This window comes from Botryllus schlosseri, chromosome 2, assembly GCF_051294905.1.
Source record: "Botryllus schlosseri isolate E-star chromosome 2, Bs_hap1, whole genome shotgun sequence".
Classification (NCBI taxonomy): Eukaryota; Metazoa; Chordata; class Ascidiacea; order Stolidobranchia; family Styelidae; genus Botryllus; species Botryllus schlosseri.
In genome coordinates this window covers 34,698,825-34,720,195 of record NC_137237.1, presented here as the reverse complement: position 1 = coordinate 34,720,195, position 21,371 = coordinate 34,698,825, and the positions used below count along the sequence as shown (strand labels likewise).

The following is a 21,371-nucleotide window of genomic DNA, read 5'->3' as shown; positions in this document are numbered from 1 at the left end:
TTTCATGATTGAAAGATTTCATTCGCCACATTCTCTGTTCTATTTTGGGATATTAGTCGACTAATATAGTGACCTGTGACACCACATATTCCGCTGCGGAGGAGTTGAAACTGTTGGCTTCTTAATGTCATTTTCGGGCCATAGTATAAAGATGTTTTCATCCACTGCTGGATTTGTTTGGCACACATGCCACCGCAAATGAACAAGCTTTTGTTTCAATACATTAGATATTAAGTAAGTCATGAATCTCTGCTATATCATGTAAAATGCGGAGCCGTCATCACACAATGTACCAGTACCGGTACTTCGGAACATGTTATATTTTTGTTAGCCTATTTGTCTTAGTATTTTTAATGTCCTATTTGTCTTAGTATTTTTAATGTCATGTCTAGGTTAGCAACTTTGCTTAATATGGCGACTTAAGCATGAATTCTTTTTAGTGGAACTGCAAGATGCTAGTTACACAGGAGGAATGAGGACGAGAAAAAGAAACAATTGGAAGTTTGGCCGGTGGTGGGATTAATTCACCATTTCTTGATACCACTCGTGTTACTGCATGTCTCCTGAAGATGTAAAGAAGAATTGGACCACCAGCAGCAATACTTTTCCATCGATACCGTAACCATTTCATTGTGAAGTGAATGAATATGCAGTTTGTTCCAATGTCGATTTGGGAGTGTGAAGAAACTTTTGCGATATTTTTGAATCGTGTTGCTTTACGATAGGTATGGATGGATGTGCGTGAATTTACAAGCTGATATGTAATCCTAGGTGGCGGTAAAATTACAGTCTCGGTCGTAAATGTACAGGAGAACATGTACAAACACTAGACACTGTACACTGTACAAACACTGTATAAACACTAGATATCACACTGTACAAACACTAGATATCTTTTGAACCTGTCAGGATATCTTTTTCTTGTCCGTTTATGTTCAAATCATATCTTGTGCATACCTTGTGCTGAAGTACAACTTAAATATATCTTTTTCTTGTCCAGTCATGTTCAAATCATATCTTGTGCATACCTTGTGCTTCAGCACAACTTAAATATATCTTTTTCTTGTCCAGTCATGTCCAAATCATATCTTGTGCATACCTTGTGCTAAAGCACAGCTTGAATATATCTTTTTATTGTGCATACCTTGTGCTGAAGCACAACTACTTTTGGCTAAATTTTGTCGAATGCTGAAAATATAATTGTGAGGAATATCAAATTCGATTATTGCTTCCTATTATGGTAGAGTGGCGTTTATAAATGTACAGTAGATTATAATGAATTTTTACTCTTATAGGGCGATTTAGTCACCTATAGTGTCACTACCGAATGTTCCACCTAGTGCCCCGCTGTTTCTTGCGATTTTGTCGGCTAAACTTCAATATCATATTAGCCCGGCTCTAGGTAGCAATTTGAAAGTCCGAAAAATCCGGCTGAAGAATTTCCAGTTCTGCGTCCAAAAAACTTCTGCCAAAATCATGATATAGTATTTAAGATTATAATTAAGCATCTTGCTAAAATCCGACTGTCGAAACGAATTCAGAATCCGCATCCAGTCCGGCTGTACTGTATCGCTGAAATCCTGCTACGACTCCGGCTCCTGATCCGGAGTGTAAACCAGAGGCCATTTCTCCCACGCGAACAAAAGTCTCGGCGCGAAATATATTTCCGGCAGACAAAGCGCTCTCGTAATGGCGGCTTACAGCTACAGTTGAATGTTTGGTTTAGTTGCGTTCTGGAATTAATCGTGGTATTTTGAGGTTCAACTAACCATATTCCTTCAGAGGATTACTGAAAACTGAACTGTACATGGTAATTTATACATGCTTAATATGAAACATAGGTATATGGTGTGGTGTTGGTATGTCACAAAGTATATAGAACTTGGTTTGCACTTTTGCGAATATCGTAAGCTATTGTGACAGTACTGGATTATATAATATCATCAGATGGTGGTCACTCAAATCATTCATTGTGGATTGAATGTTTTTGTACTTTTGTTTATAATAGTGTAGTGTGGCGCTTGTGGGCTCAGCCAAGACTTGGTAGTTCTCAGATGTATAATATGACAGTGGAAGCACAGACGAAAGCAATGAATGCCACTAATGAGGCGAAAAACAGGAAGCCACTAAAACATGACAAGGGCAATTGGTCTCTGTGGAAAATCCGGATCAAATGCTCATCCAGTAAGTATAAACTCATGATTTGTGAAGGTTTGCCTGCTATACCAAGTATCTGCAGACTCGTACAGACTGCTTATTTAGTTAGTTGACGGACAACTAACGAACGGTTTTTTCAGTACCGTAGTTCTAGTGCTAGATGCACATTTGGAAAAATACTACCGTAATAGTTTCCAAACAACTAGAGAGCGCCTGTCGTTAGTTGCGAGTTTTCAAATTTGAGTAATTCTATAGTTGCGCTTACTAAAAATCCAGTAGTTTTTACAAATCTGGGACCTTGCCAACTATATTATTCATCTGTATTAGATGTATGGGAGAAGGCTTATAGTGACATGAAAGAAGTTGTGGACAATAGTAGCTTGCCCCCCTCTTCATTGTCTGAAGATGAAGAACGACAACAGTCTAAACAAAGACGTCAACCGCCCAAAATTTTTTAGGATTATTCTGTTTCAAATGATGATCAAGGTATCGGTATATACTCTTGTTATTCTGCCTTATGTGTTGTACACAGAATATTCATATATAAATTTTCATACTTTGTAGATGATGCGTTTCAGGAAGGAAGGACTTCAAAGAAGAAAAGTAATCCAAGTATTCAGACACAAGGCATGCTAATACCAATTCTAAGAATGCGGCCATCTCCGGATTCTGGCAATAAAAGTGTGACAAGCAAGGGTGCTGTTTTCAATGATGCTTGCAATGCAAGTTTGCCATCATGCGGAGAGTGTTCAAGAACAGCGTGATTCCAACATTGAATGTAGCGGCCAGTTGCAGGGAACTAGCCCATGCAGTAAGCTCCTAACACTTTGATTCATTCTCGAATTTGAGGTATAGCGTCGTTCTGTTTTCTAGACGCTCCTTCATGTGTAAGCAATGTTGAACTGAAAAATTCTGACTGTCAACAACGAGGCCTAGATCACAAAGTAATGGTAAGATTATCACATATATGATTAATCCAGCTTTCTTATATTCAAATAATTTTTTAGCTGCTCCGTGCACACCATCAACTCCAACATCTGCATACAGTGACCACTCAATTTCTTTGATGCGTAAAAACATCAAAGAATTGAAGTTATAGATGAACCAGATGATGGACCTCAGCTCCAAGCAGATGAACCAGATGATGAATCTCAGTAAAGGTCACATCATCACCGATTCAAAAAAACACAGTACCACAGCCCCACTCTTGCTGGAAGATCTTATTGAAGACCCCTGTCAAACCTTATCTCATCTGGAACAACTGGAAACGAACTTGATTAACTGCGATTGCAAGAAGTCTGAACTGGTATGATTTTGTTGATTAGAGCAAACTTTGCCGGACTATCTAACTCAGACCTGGCCAAAGTGCGGCCCGCAAACCATTCTGAGCGGCCCGCGTGTCCATTTCTTGAAATTCAAAACACAAAACCTACTTTTGAAAATTAAACCGTAAGCTTATAAACTGGGCCGGAACGGAAATATACCGCGGTTACGCAGCCTACGTCCCTCACAAGCTCGCATGCGTAATCCATGTTCAACATAAAGCTAATGTAGCAAAGTATGTCGTGACAATTAAAATCACAATAAATCACTCTTTTCATTTAGTTCAAACCTTCTTTGTTGCCATTGTCATATTACGCAGATTCGACTCGAGTCAAGTCGAGTCATTTTCAACTCGCAACCGAGTCAAGTCAAAGTCATAGATCAGAGAGTCGAGTCCGAGTCATGGTATTATGACTCGAGTCCGAGTCCAAGTCAATGTGTTGACTGCTCAGTTTCCAGCTAAAATCTTGTTAAACTCGCTTTTTATAACTCAGTCTGGCGATATTGAATGGTTCGCATTTATAATATAGTAGTTTTCCTCACTTTTAGCAGTTTCTGATCGCATTTTCAAGTACTACTACAAATAGACGAAATCCCAATAGGGAGGTTACTTTAATATTCTTCGAAATTACGATGAAATATCGGTCCTGGCCATCTTTGTCCCGACTTGGTTCGTTCGAGTCATGGGCAATGGCTCGAGTCCAAGTTGAGTCAATACACAGATTGACTCGAGTCGAGTCATTTCCGTATTTAGTGACTTTTACAAACTAACCATTTAGTTAGTTGAAAGTCAACCAACTAACGGTTTCTTGGGTAGTTGTAGTTCTAGTTGCGGATTTTCAAAATTGAGTAGTTCCAATTCTAGTCGCACATTTGAAATAATACTAGTTATACCGAACATCTAGTAAACATGTGTCGTCGTTTTGGGCGAATTGAGATGCCGGTGTTCTATTGAATGATATATGTACTGTACAGCCATAGGCGACGAGTTGCGGGGTGGTGGGGCGTCGCGTTGCCTTGTGCACAGATGAATCTCGCTATTTGGCAACACGCCTCTTGCTAATTAGCTTCGCGCAACAGTGAAAATACGACTTATTGATTTGCGACTGAATATTAGCATCAGTACGGTCATTTCAAATGAACGTAGATCAGCGCGCGTACGGTATTTAGTTGTTCGACGCATTGATATGCGATGGTATTTATTTGTTCACGACAGATCAGGGAGTCGCTAATTAACACCACTTCCGGACTCGTCGTCAAGCTGATAATGCGCATATAATCGTCAGCACGAGAAGATTGTATAATCGTCATTTACGGATGTACTTAACCATAATGAATTGATGCTATATTAGTGAATTCGAAAAATATCGAAACCCCGCGCCATTATTTTAAAACCCATTACTGATTTTTCGGCTGGCTGATTTTAGGGATGCCAGGGCCGGCATGAACAGAATAAAATTTATATTTACGTGATTCTTATATCAGCAGCTTTCCATTGACACACGTTTTATCGGATTTTGCACTCGAAAAGCCGGTCAAAATGGCCGTAAAGTTGCTTTTGTTCAAATGGAAAGTATGACGTAGCCTAACCCAAATGCAGTGTCCTACTGTCCACACCATATAGGACACTATGGTAACATTGTTTGTGCTGGGCAAAATTGAGTACCTGAAATTTAATAATAAACTGAACTGGTCTAGTGATTTTTCATTCTGTCACACACCACTATGTATTGTATTTTGTACTACAGGTATCTGCTTTGAATGGACTTCGGGGTGAACAATTGGCCTCAACGGTCAGAAATATGACAAGCATAGCTGCAAAGGATTTATGGCAATTGTTCAGCCTGAAAGGTCAAACAAGCAAAAATGGACAAAAAAAAAAGTTCAAAATTTTACTCGTGACAAGACTACTGAACGTAAGTTGTAACTAATATTACAATCGCGATTACAAAACCCTCAATAACGATGTCTTCGAGAGCATTTTTACAGTGTTAGGGTATTTTGATTTCCATTCTTGTGAAAGATCATTGCAGCTAAATTGCAAATTGTTGCTGACCACACGGACTTGTAAGCCCTCGTTTGAAGTCATCTTCTACTGAGATTGCCGACATGGCGAAATCACAAACAAGTGCGCAACTCCGTGCTGAGTCTGAAATGTTTTGAAATACCAATTTTGACATTATGTGGTGATCACATTCCAGAGAGATTGTTACCGCTGGCGGATATTCCGATTTGCCGCATTGTTTTGTAATGCCGCCCCTGATCTACTTATATTCTCTTTGAAGGAGCATGCAAAGTGACTCATCCTACGGCCGAGAGTCGAACAATTACAAGTAAAGTGGGACGATTTCTAACTGTTATTGGAGCTTGCAAGGTAATTTTGTTTATGAATCTGACGTCTGTGTGACAGCTGCGTTCTTTATCATATTATTTGACAGTAAGTGAATCGTTGCTACCTCCAGGACCGCTACCATTCATATTCAGAACACTATCCCTGTGGTTCCCAAACTGTTAAGTGATATAATTAAAAAAAATTTCTAGTAATTATTTAATCTTGCCAAGATTGTCGGCCCAGCTCGCATAAATTTTTGATCCTCTCGTTACACTTGCTAAGATTTAGCGGTGGAACCAATGTCTCCAAAACTTTTGTGCCAATAATCGATCACTCAATTTCAAACTCCTTTCAATTCACATTTCTACACGGGAAGCAAGTTTATCCTCAACTGGTCGCATTTGTACCGCGTGGAGGGCTCAGCGCCTGGCTTAGCTTCTATGTGTTGGAATTGAGCAAAATTTGGCGCGCAGAGTTTAATCGATAATTAAGTCGAAGTAGATGGTAAACGGCTGTCACATACCACCAAGGTCGTCGTGATTTACAAAAGACGGTTCGGTATCCTTGGATGAATGCCATGTTGGGATCAATTCACTACCTTCGAGTCACGAGTCATTGCACATTTTGACTCGAGTCGAGTCAAGTCACTCGTTTTTGGAGGTGACTCGAGTCAAGTCAAGTCAAATTGAATTTTCGCAGTATCAGTGGTGATGCAAAGTCATTACATTTTGCTAACTGGTGATGGATAGATTAATTGGCCATGTATCTTGAATCAAATAGCGAATATAAAGTTAAATATACATGCAAAAAGGTGTTGCATCGCGCACACACACGTAGAACTGCTAATAAAACACGCGAGTAACTGTCCACATGCAACAGTCTGGTTTTATTAGCCAATATAGAGGATCGAATATGAAGCCTCGAGAAGTTGAACAAATTTATTTGCTACAACCGGCACTATCCATCTACTCTACCTACACATCCGTGAGAATATTAAGGCATAAACTATATTCGTTCGATTTAAATCATATAAGAGTGTTGGTAAAGGTGAGCGCTGTGCAATGTAAGCACTGAGCCGTCTAAGAAACAGAGGTACGTTGCTATTAGATTAATCTACAACTACTACTACAACGCAAGCAGTGAACACGTTTAGTTATTGGTCGATTTATTTGTGATGTAATAATGGAGCGTCAGTGATTAGTACAATCAGTGAATGACTGATTGCTCTCACAAGTGACATCGACGTAACGCGGACAACCCGAACATAGATAAGATAGGATGATTTAATTGACACTGTTTACTTGATGACTTGAAATTGACTAGTGAATTTTGCTCCGAGTCATGAGTCAATCCTCATTTCTGAAGCGCCGAGTCAAGTCAAGTCATTTTTACAAAGTGGACTTGAGTCATCCCAACACTGGATGAATGTGACTTCACATGACCGTCCCACGGTACTCGCACCCAAACACATAAATTACTTTTGCACTACTGATATAATCAATCAAAGTAATCAATTCATTTATGTTATAGGATGTCAATAAAGGAGAAAACAGGAGCAAGACTGTTATCGAGGAGGCTGAAGATTCCGATACCGATAACATGGACTATTGCTAATGCAGAAATATTTGCTGAAGTGATTGCAAAATTCTGTATCAAGGCCCAATTCTTGCTTGTGTATTTTCTTCATCCGAGTTTTTTTCGGCGTGTTTTGTACTGATTTCATACAGAACAGAAAGCCATATAAATGATTTTAAAAATTGGCGATTAGTTTTCATTCTGAATCAAGGCCTACCTCTTGCTGTCTACTTCTTGTTAACGTATGCTGTGTGTTGTCATGGACTGTTATTTTACCTTCATTCTTCATCCATTTTTATTGCAATTTTCCGTCAAGGTCTAGTCCAGTGCATTTTTTTTGTATTTTGAACTGGTATAATATAGAACAAAAAGCCATACATGATTTGTAAAACTGACGATTCGTATTCGTTCATATGTGAAGTGCAGCATATAGCAGGTTTAGCCAACCAGGGTTCAGGGTCACACAGGGTCGAGCTGTACAAAAAATATCTTACAGGATATCGTTGAGGATGTTTATCGGGATATCTTTGTGGATGTCCATCAGAATATCTTTGAGGATGTTTATCAGGATATCTTTGAGGATGTCCATCAGAATATCTTTGAGGATGTCCTACAGGACATCTTATATATATCCATTTCTGTCGACGAATGTATATATTTTGCACAGGATTGAAGAACATCTTTTGAACTCATGGAAGATGTTTAAAAAATATCTTAAATAAGTTTTGTGTTTGCTGGGTGGATATACCGTGTGGGTGACTGTAACATTACAGTCTGGCGTGTAAAGTGAGATTACCGGACGAGTGTAAGTTAAATTTACATTGACCAACGGTAATGTTGCATTACCACGAAATGTCTGGCTACCGTGCTTCCAAACATTCGCGGTAAATCGAGGTTTTTATTTTTTACAGTGCAGAAAGTTTCAACGGCGGTCTGCTAAAACAGGTCTAACGTTAAAAAAGTCAAAGTCCACTTTTCCAGATTAGGAGGACACGTCATGGGCTGCTAGGTATAATAGGTAATTGGTAGATTGCGGAACGGTAATTTCAAACGTTATGGGGGAGCCATAGGCTACTTACTGTGATGAAAATATTTGATATAGATGACAATGCGGTGTGAACGGAACCACGCAACCCGGTATCTAAATTATTTTCAGCTATACTTTCGTTAGAACAGATATGTCACTCCATATCTACTGTGCGCGAAGAGAAACGAAAATTCTGGGTATTACATGACTTTTATGAAAATTAAATGTTGGTTCTACGTGAAAACAGTCCCGAAATTCCTTAGGCTATCTTTCTTATTGGGGAATTAAACCACTTCTACTTGACAAACTGAAAATAGCGAAAAGCAAGTAAGTAGTTCACAATATATTACGAAGTAGAAGTAGAAGTAGCGAACAAATGACCTACTTGAGTAAGTACCAGAAGTAGAGGAAAACTTCTTGAGTACTTCGAAAAAGTAGAAGTACTTCATTACTGACCACCTCTGTAAAGGACGTTGTGTCCGATAACCTGCGACGGTATATCGAGTGCGAATCCCTCCGGCTACGGACATATAGCCACATACTCTTGATCTGACACAGCGCTGCGTGCAACAAAATCTTGCACTAGATGAGAGGTGACCACGGCGGTAAACGAATAGTTATGCGGGTGTATTTACACGTAATGCAATTAGCATTGGCGGCCGTTATGCAATTTGAATTAAACCTATTGGTTCCAAAATTTTGAAGAGATTTCAATTCCACTTCAAAATTCTCTTCGCGCTTCACGCGATCAGCGCAATTCAATTTTTCGATTTTAGTACCCAGCATGCAGTGCGAGTCATATACAGTACCATTGCAAACGTCATAGAAAAAGAAGGCGCCCCATAAGACAGTGTCAATTTGGAATCGTGTGCGTTCTCACGAGTTGTTTTCTGGTACGTTTCGCCGATTCCACTATCTTTTGACCATAACCGACAATCATGATGGGAATTCAAGTAATAACAAGATGCAATAAAGTGATTAATAACAATGGGCCCACTCGACAACGCACCATCATTAAAATACGTGCCCTAAATTTCAAATTCATGCCATCTATCAGGTAAAACGGTAATTCTAATGAAATAGGGTGAGCAAGATACAAATTTGATAGTAATATGTGTAGCTACTCATATTGACGATGTTCTTTCATGAATTCGAATATGTTTTTGCGCTCCGACAACAACGAATCGCGCTCTATTTTCTTATAGTCGCTATTTCGGTGCGTATAATTAGTATATTTCCTCATGCAGTCTCGAATTAAACATGGTTTTATTACTTACAGGTGGTTGAGTACGACTATCCGCTGGAATGCGACCGACCGACCGACCGACCGACCGACCGTGCGCTATTCCGTATCGACCTTCGATATTAATATCTTCTAACGCCGAAATGGCATGGCCCCAATGCCGCAATGCCAAACTCCATTACAATGCAGACGCCGAGGTTGATTTGGGAAGGTTACAGGCTACAAGCAGAATAAAATATATATCTTCGTAATAAGTACCGCGGTAACCCAATCACTGTTAGCCGTATGATTCTGGTTGTGTCCAGTAGCTTTGTCCCCACTTCGTGTCAGTGTCGTATGACTCGTATCATTTTATAATCACTATTTTACTTTGCGTGCCCCTTATTGGCAATGTTTCCTATAAGTTGAACGCGTGCGCGGCCGCGCACTGCTGACAAAGCCTGCGAGTACAAAAAAATATGTTAATTTGCTGTAAGCATTTGAAGAGCGCCAAACATAACGGGCTGATTCAATCGATTCCTAGACCACCCAAAACTTCAACTGTATACTACAACTTGAGCCCAATAAGATTGCACAAACTATAGAGTCATTGTTATGCTTTATATTTGTATTCAATTATGATGAATTATTAATCAGCAAGCTGCCGCTGTCGTGATCATTGAGGTATAGCCGATTAGCCCATCAAGAGCCGTGGTTTCGTGATTACTAGTCTCCTCGCCGTTCTATGGTCGGTGGCACGCCCACTCTTCGGGAGCTATTTTCAAACGCTTTGCCCGAAATCGTAACGACTTCATCGTGAGCTTCTTCCAGGCTTATTTTTTTTTATCAATAACACTGGTCAACAAAATGAAGAAACAAAATTTTTGGCAGAACATCCAGGAGCCGTTTCTGGGGTTTTCAAGGTTGCTGATTACGAATATCACATTAGTTTTGCCAAATTGGCCTTAGAAAAGAAGATAATATTACCCCTAAAAAAGCTTAAAATCACCGTATTTACTCTTGTATATTTCACTTAGTAGGAAGTATATCTCGTTTTTTTTTACTTTTATACTGCGGATAAATAGATAATTGACTATGATGAACAGTCTAGGGTTGTCCATAATTTGGAAAATCTTACAAATCCTCGGTTGTAATGTCTTATTCGATAGATTATTGATAAAAAACGACACTGAGCCTGAAAGAAGCTCACAGAAAGGCCGTTAAGATTTCGTGCAAAGCGTTTGAAAGTAGCTGCCGAAGAATGGGCGTGCCACCGACCATAGAACGGCGAGAAGACTAGTAATCAAGAAACCACGGCTCTTGATTGGATAATCGGCTATGCTTCAATGACCTCGTCAGCAGCAGCTTGCTGATTAGGTGAACAAGGAGTCTGCTACTGGCGGCGATTCTGAAAGCGCATTGTATGTAGGTTGACAGATCATGATTTAGGATTGATTCAAGGTATCTTGAGGTACGAAATACATGATGTACAAACAACAGCTGCTTCACAAAAACGTCTAAAGCATGACCGCTTCATTGTGAAGGAAACCGCTGTAGCCTATATGCCTTGTTTTCAACGAGGGAAAGCATTGGCGCTTATGCAAGTGGCAATGGATTCCTAGTTTCAGAAATAATATATCATTATTGAATACAAAGATAAAGCTTAACAATGACACTATAAGTTAGGTGATCTTATTGGGCTCAGGTTGCAGTACATAGTTGAAGTTTTGAATGCTCTAGCGATCGGCTGAATCAGACGGTTAGGCTTAGCACTCATCAGATGTTTGCAGCAAATTGAATTCACTTGTAAATGTTTTCAAAGTCCCTAATGATGTCGCAGAAACGAGGTTTAAATGCAAGCACAGGCCCTGCTTGATATGATATGCAAACTATGTTGGATACTATGCACTATGCAGCATTGTCTGTGTTTACCTTTATACCCCTTTTCTGCGCGATTATTAAGGAATTTGACATATCATATCCAGCATATTATGTGCTTACTTTTACGCCTCTTTTCTGCGTCATCATCAAGGACTCTGACAACACTTGCAAGTGAATACAGTTTGATGCAAGCATCTGGCAAGTGCCAAGCATAACCCGCTGATTCAGCCGACCCTTAGAGCTTTCAAAACTTCAACTATGTACTACAACCTGAGCGCAATGAGATCACACAAACTATAGGGTCATTGTTAAGCTTTATCGTTGTATTCAATAATGATATATTATTTCTGAAACTAGGAATCCGTCGCCACTTGCATAAGCGCCTATGCTTTCCCTCGTTGAAAACAAGGCATATAGGCTACGGCGGTTTCTTTCACAATATAGCAGTCATGCTTTAGACGTTTTTGTGAAGCAGCTGTTGTTTGTTCATTATGTATTTCGTACCTCAACATACCCTTAATCAATCCTAAATCATGATCTGTCAACCTACATACAATGCGCTTGCAGAATCGCCGCCAGTAGCAGACTCCTTGTTCACCTAATCAGCAAGCTGCTGCTGACGTGGTCATTGAAGCATAGCCGATTATCCAATCAAGAGCCGTGGTTTCTTGATTACTAGTCTTCTCGCCGTTCTATGGTCGGTGGCACGCCCATTCTTCGGCAGCTACTTTCAAACGCTTTGCACGAAATCTTAACGGCCTTTCTGTGAGCTTCTTTCAGGCTCAGTGTCGTTTTTTATCAATAATCTATCGAATAAGACATTACAACCGAGGATTTGTAAGATTTTCCAAATTATGGACAACCCTAATGAACACTCGTGTCGTTCTCGCTTATTCCATCAATATTAACGTGACCTATTGCGAGAACTTTGTTTGTTCAATTAGCAGTTTGTCAAGCCTAAAAATTGTACTTTTGCACAATGGAAATATATTTTCTCCTATACCAATTGGTCATTCTACCAAGATGAAAGAGGAGTATAAAGCTTTCAAGTTTGTCCCTTGAAAGCTTAACTAAAATACTCATATGCGGCTCATCTCTTTTCACTTGTAAATGGATTATTTTCCGAAAAGCCAACAAAGTGGGTATATCTAGTAGGCCTATCCATATCAAACGAGAAGCTTAAATCTGGAATCTTTGATGGACCTCAGATTCGGATTACAATTTCATATTAAGAAAGGGGCTCACTGCATGGAATCCCTTCTAGGATGTAGTAAATAAAACTTTTTGGAACATCACAAAGCACCCAACTACAAACAGTTGGTCCGAGAATTGTTATTTGTAATTGGAAACCTTGGAGAAAACATAAGCATTAAATCTCACTTCCTGTTCAGTCATCGTGATATATTTTCTGATAATATTGTTGATTAGAGAGAATAGAAAGGGGGAAGGTTCCATCAATACATCAAAAGAAATATATCAGTGCAGATGCGACGAACATATTATGGCAGATTATTGCTGTAACCTTTCGAAAAACAGCACTAAATTGCTTACAACCGAAAATAGTAGAAGAACCAATTTTGCTTTGAGATAAGTTAATAATATTATGTTCGAACTGATTATTTTGAAATCAAAATAGGTGGTTGACATGAAACTGATTCAATTATTGCATCGTTATTTGAGTATTTAAGTAAATACGTATATTCATGATTGAAGTTTATTTATGTATATGATATCCGTGGAAGTCTGTCATTATGATATAATTCTGTTGATGTATTTTGATTTAAAACAGTCTTCAGCGTGTCAAAATAACAAGTAGATTGAATTTCTGAACTTTATAGCACGACCGAGCCGATTTTTATCCAGCCCATACAGCGAAAATATGAGATTTTAGTCAAAATAGCCCCTTGGATTATCTCCAAAAATAGAGGCAATTGGAAAAAAACTACGATCATATTCGGAATCAGTGCCCTTCAGAACCGCCAAACCCACTCTTACTTTCTCCGCCTAAAAATATGTGTTGACCAGTGTAATCTATCCAGTGGTTCTCAACCTTTTTCACCTCGCGGACCGGTAAAATTTCAAAAAATGTCTGGCGGACCGGTGAACTTTCAAAGTTGAAATGAAGCCAAAATGTAACGTATGCAACCGTTTTTTGCAATTATTTGGTGCTAGAAAGTGACATTTAGAGGGTTTTGATCGTAATTAATTAACTTCATCATGGCATCCATGAGATTTTATGGTAGTGAGTCTGCTGAGTCGAGGTAAAATTGCATTGTCCAGATAAACGTGCTACCGCCGAGAGTCGTTTACAGTCTTTCGCGCCGAAGGCCGTGGGTTTAACCGACCACGCCAACTCTAATAATATTCATCTCTTTGACAATATCGAGAAAAGAAGCGTTTCGGAGTCGAACCAAGCACCTTCTCGTGCTACCTTGTTCATTGCCTACTGCCACCAGACGCAGGCTACTCTGGCCACTACGAATACAATGCGTGCCGCAAGAAAAAACCTTACAGCAGCTATACCGGCCATCCGCAAATCCGGGCCGAAAAATCACTTCGGCAGCCCAATTTTGAACAACCCTAGCTGTCTCGTCAAAGTGATGAACTTTTTTTAGTCAACACATTTTCTTCTGCTTCGGATCTCAAAATGTTACGCAATGTTGTCCAAGGAACCGCGCACTTAGTCGGTGAGTGCACGAAGACTCCTGAAAAATTAGAGGGAACATTGCTTATGAGTGATTATCTTTTAACCAGTGGGCCACTCCGACTATGGAGAAGGAATGTGAGTAGTATATATGATCGGTCGTGGTGTGCGCTTTTTTGCATGGGGTAGTATAGGCGGGGTGGTGAGCGGCTGGGAAAGCGGGGGTTGTGAGCGGCTCTTATTTCTTATGGCGGGGGTGGTGAGCGGCTATTGCGTCTTATGGCGGGGGTGGTGAGCGGCTCTTATTTCTTATGGCGGCGGTGGCAAGCGGCTATTGCGTCTTATGGTGGGGATGACAAGCGGCTATTACGTCTTATGGCATCTCTCGACCGGTGACCCTGTTCGGTATAGGGATCGCTCAACCGGTGCCTCGATCTTGTGGCGGGGTCGCAAGCGGCTCTTATTTCTTATGGCCATTGTGTCTTATGGAGCCTCTCAACCGGTAACCCTTTTCGGTATAGGGATCGTTCGACCGGTGCCGCGAAAACTCGTCTTGAACCGGTGACCCTTTTCGGTATATGAATCTCTCGACCGGTGTTGAATATGTATCAAGTAAATAGTCATGTGAATGAATCTTTGTTAATGTGTATATCGTGAAAACTCGTGGTCGTGACTCGCCTTTTTTACTATAGGTGGTGACGGTGATTCGCCCACCGTGTATTCTTACGGGATCTGTGGTGATTCGCCATGTGTTCTTATGGGTGCGCTCGCATGTCGTACTTTCAGGTATAGGTATCTCTCGCATATCGTACTTTCGGGTATGGACATCGCTTAACAGGAAATTCACTAATCCGCAGTGCATTGTGCGATTTTGAAAACCAGATGTTGGCGGTTGTATTTTGACCTGTGTGACCCACTAAATACGTCCGTTTTGGAAATTCGGAGCGCGCACTATCATATCGATTATTCCACTAATCCAGTCGGTGCTATTACATTCAGCAGTATTCGGTATTCAGCAGCGACACGAAAAGCGACCAACAAATAACCGCGCTCGTAAATTAACACTTCAAAAAGTGTAAAATAGATTGCAAATCCAGCGATCGCTGACAAGATAATGTCTCGGGCATAACCATTTTTAGTGACTTGGTGTTACAAACATACCGATCGCTCACGCGGTGAAATTTTAGTAATCAGTTTGTCACAGAACTTGATTTCGCTGGTAAGATTTAATAAATACCGACTAACAGAACCATCAGTGTGGGTAACTTGAATAGCAACAAATTATCACTTATTTCCGCCCTAACCCTAATCCTTTGTGAGATTACCACATACTCAAATAGATGCGAAATAATTGTAAAATCATACAATCTTTTTAGGAATATTACTTGACTTGACCAACTTTCGGCTCTGTTTTCGATTTCCACACAGTCGCTATAAGTTTCCACGCTTCTAGAATAGGATTGACTTTAGACACGTCATAAGAATCATGGTAATATTCAATCAATGTGTCAATTTACCAACTCGAAATCTCACTCGCGCTACAAGTGAAGCTGAATTGTTTCCGAATATGATAATTTACCACCGCTCAGCGCCAAACTGACTCTGTATAACAATATTACGCATGCGCGGTATTTCAGAATGGTATAATGTCATTATCAGCAAATATTTCACAAACTTAATCGTTTACACGAATCAAAGCTAAAGTTGAAACGACAATATCAAGGTTTGAAACCTTACAACTCGATCAGTGATTTTTTTTTCAACTGTAAAATAAGTTAATATTCTGTAAGACACAACAATTATTGCTCGGGTAATGTGACATTGAGATAACCAAATTGTATATTGAGTATACGAGATTTGAATGTTTGACTAGTGATAGACTGAAAAATATCTCGCAAGAGAATCCATGTGATATAATGCAGGCTATCGTGATACAAACAAATTCAATACGGTATACCTATTAACCAATCGGCCCCCAACCCGAGATTCGAGTGTTCGATCAGTGCTCGATAAAAATTATTTTCATGTATACCAACTCTTGCGTTGTGGTGAAGGGTGTTACGATATGAGCAAAGTTTTAATAAACACCATTATCAGCACCCTGATTGAGAAAAAACTTGATTCGTATGTATGAAAAGTGTTTGATTGGGAATTTATCCATTTCTCACAATCCCGCCACTGTAATGAGGACTGGTATTATATGATTATTAAATAATATTTCACAAACTCAAGCCACTGTTTTTGAGGAATGGTATTATATGATTACTAAATAATATTTCACAAACTCAACCCTAATCGTAAGACTTGAGAGAAATCACGTATTCGCTTGATGATAACACGCATGCGACAAAAAACATCACCGCGATTTTGTAAACTGATCATACTAATCAGGGTATTTACCATCACGCTTCTAGAATAGGATTGACTACTGAAGGTAAATTCAGATAATCCAAAATGAAATATCTCAACTTTGACATAGTCTGAATTGAAATAGATTGACAAGCATACCTACCAACTTTAACCCACTCACATTTCGAAATTATGCACACATTGATTTGAAACAAGTAATGTAACATTACAACTCTATTCCCGATCCAGCTTTCCGTTTGTCAAAGAGACATTTTAACATCTTACCATACTCAAAAGAATTATTCACAACATTAACAAGTGTTAAAAATCTAGTTTCCACTTACTTGATTATATCAGTACAACTAGCAAACTTGAATTAATTCATCTGGTTGTATTCATATGACCGATAATTTTTATCCCACTGTAAAGGTTGTTATACTATTTTACAAGACAAAGTAATTATTCCTCGATATATTTTGGAAGACAAAAGTAATTTCTACTCGGTGTAGGTGGCTTGAGATTAACATACTATGTTTGAGTGTACGAGATTTGCAAGTCTGATCAACGTAGTTGGGAATTCGTTTCTTACAATCGAACGCAGGCGTTATATTAAGAATTATCATGATGTAAACATAAGGATTGACACATTGATTTGACATATGAGGTTTTGTAACGGTCTATCATGACTTAATTATTAAATTATTCACGATAATTAGACCCGGTGTTGTGGTAAAGATTATTATGACAGCAACTTTTCACTACCACGGTTATTACCATATTGAGTTATAAAACTATTCGTGTATGAAATGTTCTTGATTGGTAAATTATTCCACCTTGGTACAAATCACTCTGCGTATCGCGGATGTCAGAAAATATTTTACAAATGTAATTGTTTCCAGTTACCGAGACTAAAGATGAAACAACAATTTCGTTTACTGATTAACAACCGGCGCAATACTTCATTGTCGGAATCTGCGACTAAGAACTGAAACACATACCCGCATTACCCTGGTGTCAAGATGTGTGAATTGACATACCGCCGCTTGATTAATGCTTAATCCGTTCGCACCATTTCCCACACACTTTGATCATTACAAAAACAAATTGGAATATGTTTTCTAGACACCTCCTATTCAACTAGGCTTGAGTAATACAGAAAACTCCTAACATTAATAAAATCGAAACATATGCTTCACTGAATACTAAAAAATGTGGTTGCATTGATGTTCAATGTTTTATAGTAGTGATCATAAATTATCATTTGAATCTTATAAAATTGTAATCATAAAACCACACCACAGGAGGTCATCAAAAGCATATTGCAGGATGTTTGCTCTATGCATCCTAGTTTGGTAAACTGGAATTATTTGTAGAACGCACACCATCAAAGAAAAACACGCAACCACTAACACGATTCCTAGTTGAGATTGAAATCCTAGTCATTTTCTACGCGTGCACAACTATAGGGTCGTTTTTCTGGATACAAGACCTAAAATTTTTGAGTTGTCAAAACGACACACATATTTGAAAATATCACTTACTTGGTTAAAGCTAATGCATCGACGGTAACAACCGACACGGATCATTACTATTTATTTCATAATCATTTCAACAAAATTACACACACTGTACATTGTTGCTTTTTGCGTGACACGAGAATAAATCAGATCACAACGAACTTAATGTGTATTTTACTCACTCGTCGCATTATGGATATTGACCAACATCGTTTCAACGTCGTGCATCGTTTTGCCGAATACGAAATATGTTAGTGTAGCAAATGTTTTAGCGTAACAGAAAACTATTTTCACTTTCTTGACTTTTGAAAACAATACACGCACATTTTGTTTGTGTCAACTATAGTTACTTGTAAGATACGACTGATAATCCCCGCGACTCATACAAAAGTATGAAAGATATTTACATCACGCAAAGTACTCGACCTTACACGATATTTTTGGTACTGCGAAACTCAAGAATGATTGCCTACGCTTTCAAAGTAAAGAATGACGAAAAGTGCTGAGTCATCATATGATTGCCGGCACAACAAAACGACTAGTAGCTGGAGCCGTAATAAAAATGTTCCTAACCCTTAGCACACCAGTGACAAATCGTGCTACCCCCACATTGAACGTACAGAGTCGGTTCATGTATGAGACTTGAGAACATGAATTTGTCATCCATGATGCTTGTAATGTCGGCCATGATGTTATCCATGATGTATGTAATGTCACACACCTCGTTTACGCGAATACTTGTGAACAATCGTGAAGTTTACTTGATGTGTAATGTCTTGTTTTTTTCATGGAAACACAGGGTGTAACATGTTTCATTGGTTTTTTGATTCAGAGTTGATATCCGGATCCGGTTAATACTTTCTCGGGTTTTCGATTTCAGACTGAACGGTGGGGTATGTATTGACCAATAAAGAGTGACACAATATAGTAAACGTGTGATAAAAATCACAAGTAGTGTTATCCATGTACGAACCAGGTACCAAAGTCGAGGTGGTGTTTTATTCAGATGTATAGACTCTGTGCAAAAACTAAAGTACGAGCCCGGACACATACACACACACACAATATTCGTCATTTTCCAAAGCATACATTTCGATATACAAGATTATATTGTTATTTCATGTGGTTAACCGATGATATAGATGTGTTGCTACCGACGTGAGTATACTCTGAAACCGATTGTCGTGTATATTTTCGTCACTGTTCGTTGTAATCTATTTCAAACTTTCACCAATACAGCAAATACCAAATTGATGCGTGTGGTTGTCAGATTTCAAAACTCAAATGGTATTTTTACTTGGGTAAACATCGCATCTCCAAACGAAAATTATGTTGTTACTCAGAGAAAAAATATATTTCCAAACGAAAAGTGTGTTGTTACTCAGAGAAAAAATATATTTCCAAACGAAAATGGTTTATTATTCAGGGGAAAAATATATTTCCAGACCAAAATGGGTTGTTACTCTAGGTAACGATTGATTTCCAAACGAAAATGGTATTGTTACCCAGGGAAAAGATAGATTTCCAAGTGAAAACGGTATTGGTACTCAGGTAAATGATAGTTTTCCAAACGAAAAGGGTTTGTTACCTAGGGGGAAATATATTTCCAAAAGAAAATGGTTAGTTACTCTAGGTAAAAGTTTATTTCCAAGTGAAAATGGTTTGTTGTTCAGGGAAAAAATATATTTCCAAGTGAAAAAGGTTTGTTACCCAGAGAAAAAATATATTTCCAAGTGAAAAAGGTTTGTTACCCAGAGAAAAAAATAGATTTCCAAGTGAAAAAGGTTTGTTACCCAGAGAAAAAATAGATTTCCAAGGGAAAAAGGTTTGTTACACGGGGTAAACGATAAATCGCCAAAGGACAATGGTATTTTAGTCAGGTAACGGTTGACCTCCAAGTGAAAATGATAATTTTACACAGGTAAACATCAGTTGTCCAAACCAGTATGATATTTTGACTTGGGTAGGTATCTTGTGTTCAACGATGGTAGTGTGATTGGTCTTGTTAAACGTAGTTGCCGAGTTGTACAATATACTTTTCGTGCATATACAGTTACGAAGGGGCAGAAAATGAAATTGCTATTATGATCGTCAGAAGATTGTTGTATGTTGATTTGATTTGTCGGAGTAGCAACCCTATCATTCGCATATGACAAGCAAAATCATTATCGTGAATACATGTAACTGACTCGCTCGGTCTCGACCAATGCAAAATAGATGATTCGTTTTTTGAAACCGTAGCGAAGACCACATGTAAATCGATGCGATAGACTTCTATCCCCTTACATTCAGTCGTGTCGTGTCCATTTTAATACGGAGGGGCCCACAGGTATGACATGCACACACTAACACCATGAACAGAAATCGATGGTTTTGATTAATAAAAATATTTCTCAACAATATGTACAACTAAATCGGGGTTTTGATGTTGTAGAAAGTAAACAATTTTATTGAGTTGCGTGTTTGACGAAAGTGATTGGATACAAGTATGTGTTGAGGAAAGAAAATTTATTTTTCTGTACGCGACAGTTTGTGTCAAAATGAAAATAGATTCGTGGTTACAATTGGATCGTGGTTGCGCTGTTCAAATGTACGGTTCAACACGAAGACTTGACGCTCAACAACAACTCGACAAAACATATCCATTGCACGATTTGTCACTGGTGTGCTAAGGGTTAGGAACATTTTTTTTACGGCTCCATCTACTAGTCGTTTTGTTGTGCCGGCAATCATATGATGACTCAGCACTTTTCGTCATTCTTTACTTTGAAAGCGTAGGCAATCATTCTTGAGTTTCGTAGTACCAAAAATATCGTGTAAGGTCGAGTACTTTGCGTGATGTAAATATCTTTCATACTTTTGTATGAGTCGCGGGGATTATCAGTCGTATCTTACAAGTAACTATAGTTGACACAAACAAAATGTGCGTGTATTGTTTTCAAAAGTCAAGAAAGTGAAAATAGTTTTCTGTTACGCTAAAACATTTGCTACACTAACATATTTCGTATTCGGCAAAACGATGCACGACGTTGAAACGATGTTGGTCAATATTCATAATGCGACGAGTGAGTAAAATACACATTAAGTTCGTTGTGATCTGATTTATTCTCGTGTCACGCAAAAAGCAACAATGTACAGTGTGTGTAATTTTGTTGAAATGATTATGAAATAAATAGTAATGATCCGTGTCGGTTGTTACCGTCGATGCATTAGCTTTAACCAAGTAAGTGATATTTTCAAATATGTGTGTCGTTTTGACAACTCAAAAATTTTAGGTCTTGTATCCAGAAGAACGACCCTATAGTTGTGCACGCGTAGAAAATGACTAGGAGTTCAATCTCAAC

At 38.8% G+C, this 21,371-nt stretch overlaps 1 protein-coding gene and 3 long non-coding RNA genes across 5 annotated transcripts in view; 3 read left to right on the top strand and 1 right to left on the bottom strand.

Annotated features, from left to right (window-relative positions):
• LOC145458918 (uncharacterized) overlaps window positions 1-21,371 on the top strand; it is a 462,825-nt gene that overhangs the window by 6,695 nt on the left and 434,759 nt on the right. The gene's annotated exons all lie outside the window — the stretch shown is intronic.
• The window catches only part of LOC145458912 (uncharacterized), a 482,198-nt gene that overhangs the window by 35,288 nt on the left and 425,539 nt on the right, over window positions 1-21,371 (bottom strand). The gene's annotated exons all lie outside the window — the stretch shown is intronic.
• Window positions 2,752-5,411, top strand: LOC145459877 (uncharacterized). Its single transcript, XM_080338392.1, has 3 exons — window positions 2,752-3,107; window positions 3,165-3,463; window positions 5,229-5,411. The coding sequence occupies exons 2-3, from the start codon at window positions 3,257-3,259 to the stop codon at window positions 5,409-5,411; spliced, it is 390 nt and encodes a 129-aa protein (XP_080194518.1). The 5' UTR covers window positions 2,752-3,107; window positions 3,165-3,256.
• LOC145459548 (uncharacterized) lies at window positions 5,712-7,764 on the top strand. 2 transcript variants are annotated; one of them, XR_013921461.1, is made up of 2 exons: window positions 5,712-5,854; window positions 7,343-7,764. It is a non-coding gene; the product is annotated as an uncharacterized LOC145459548 (long non-coding RNA). The 2 variants fall into 2 exon arrangements; XR_013921462.1 differs by having other exon boundaries at window positions 5,712-5,917.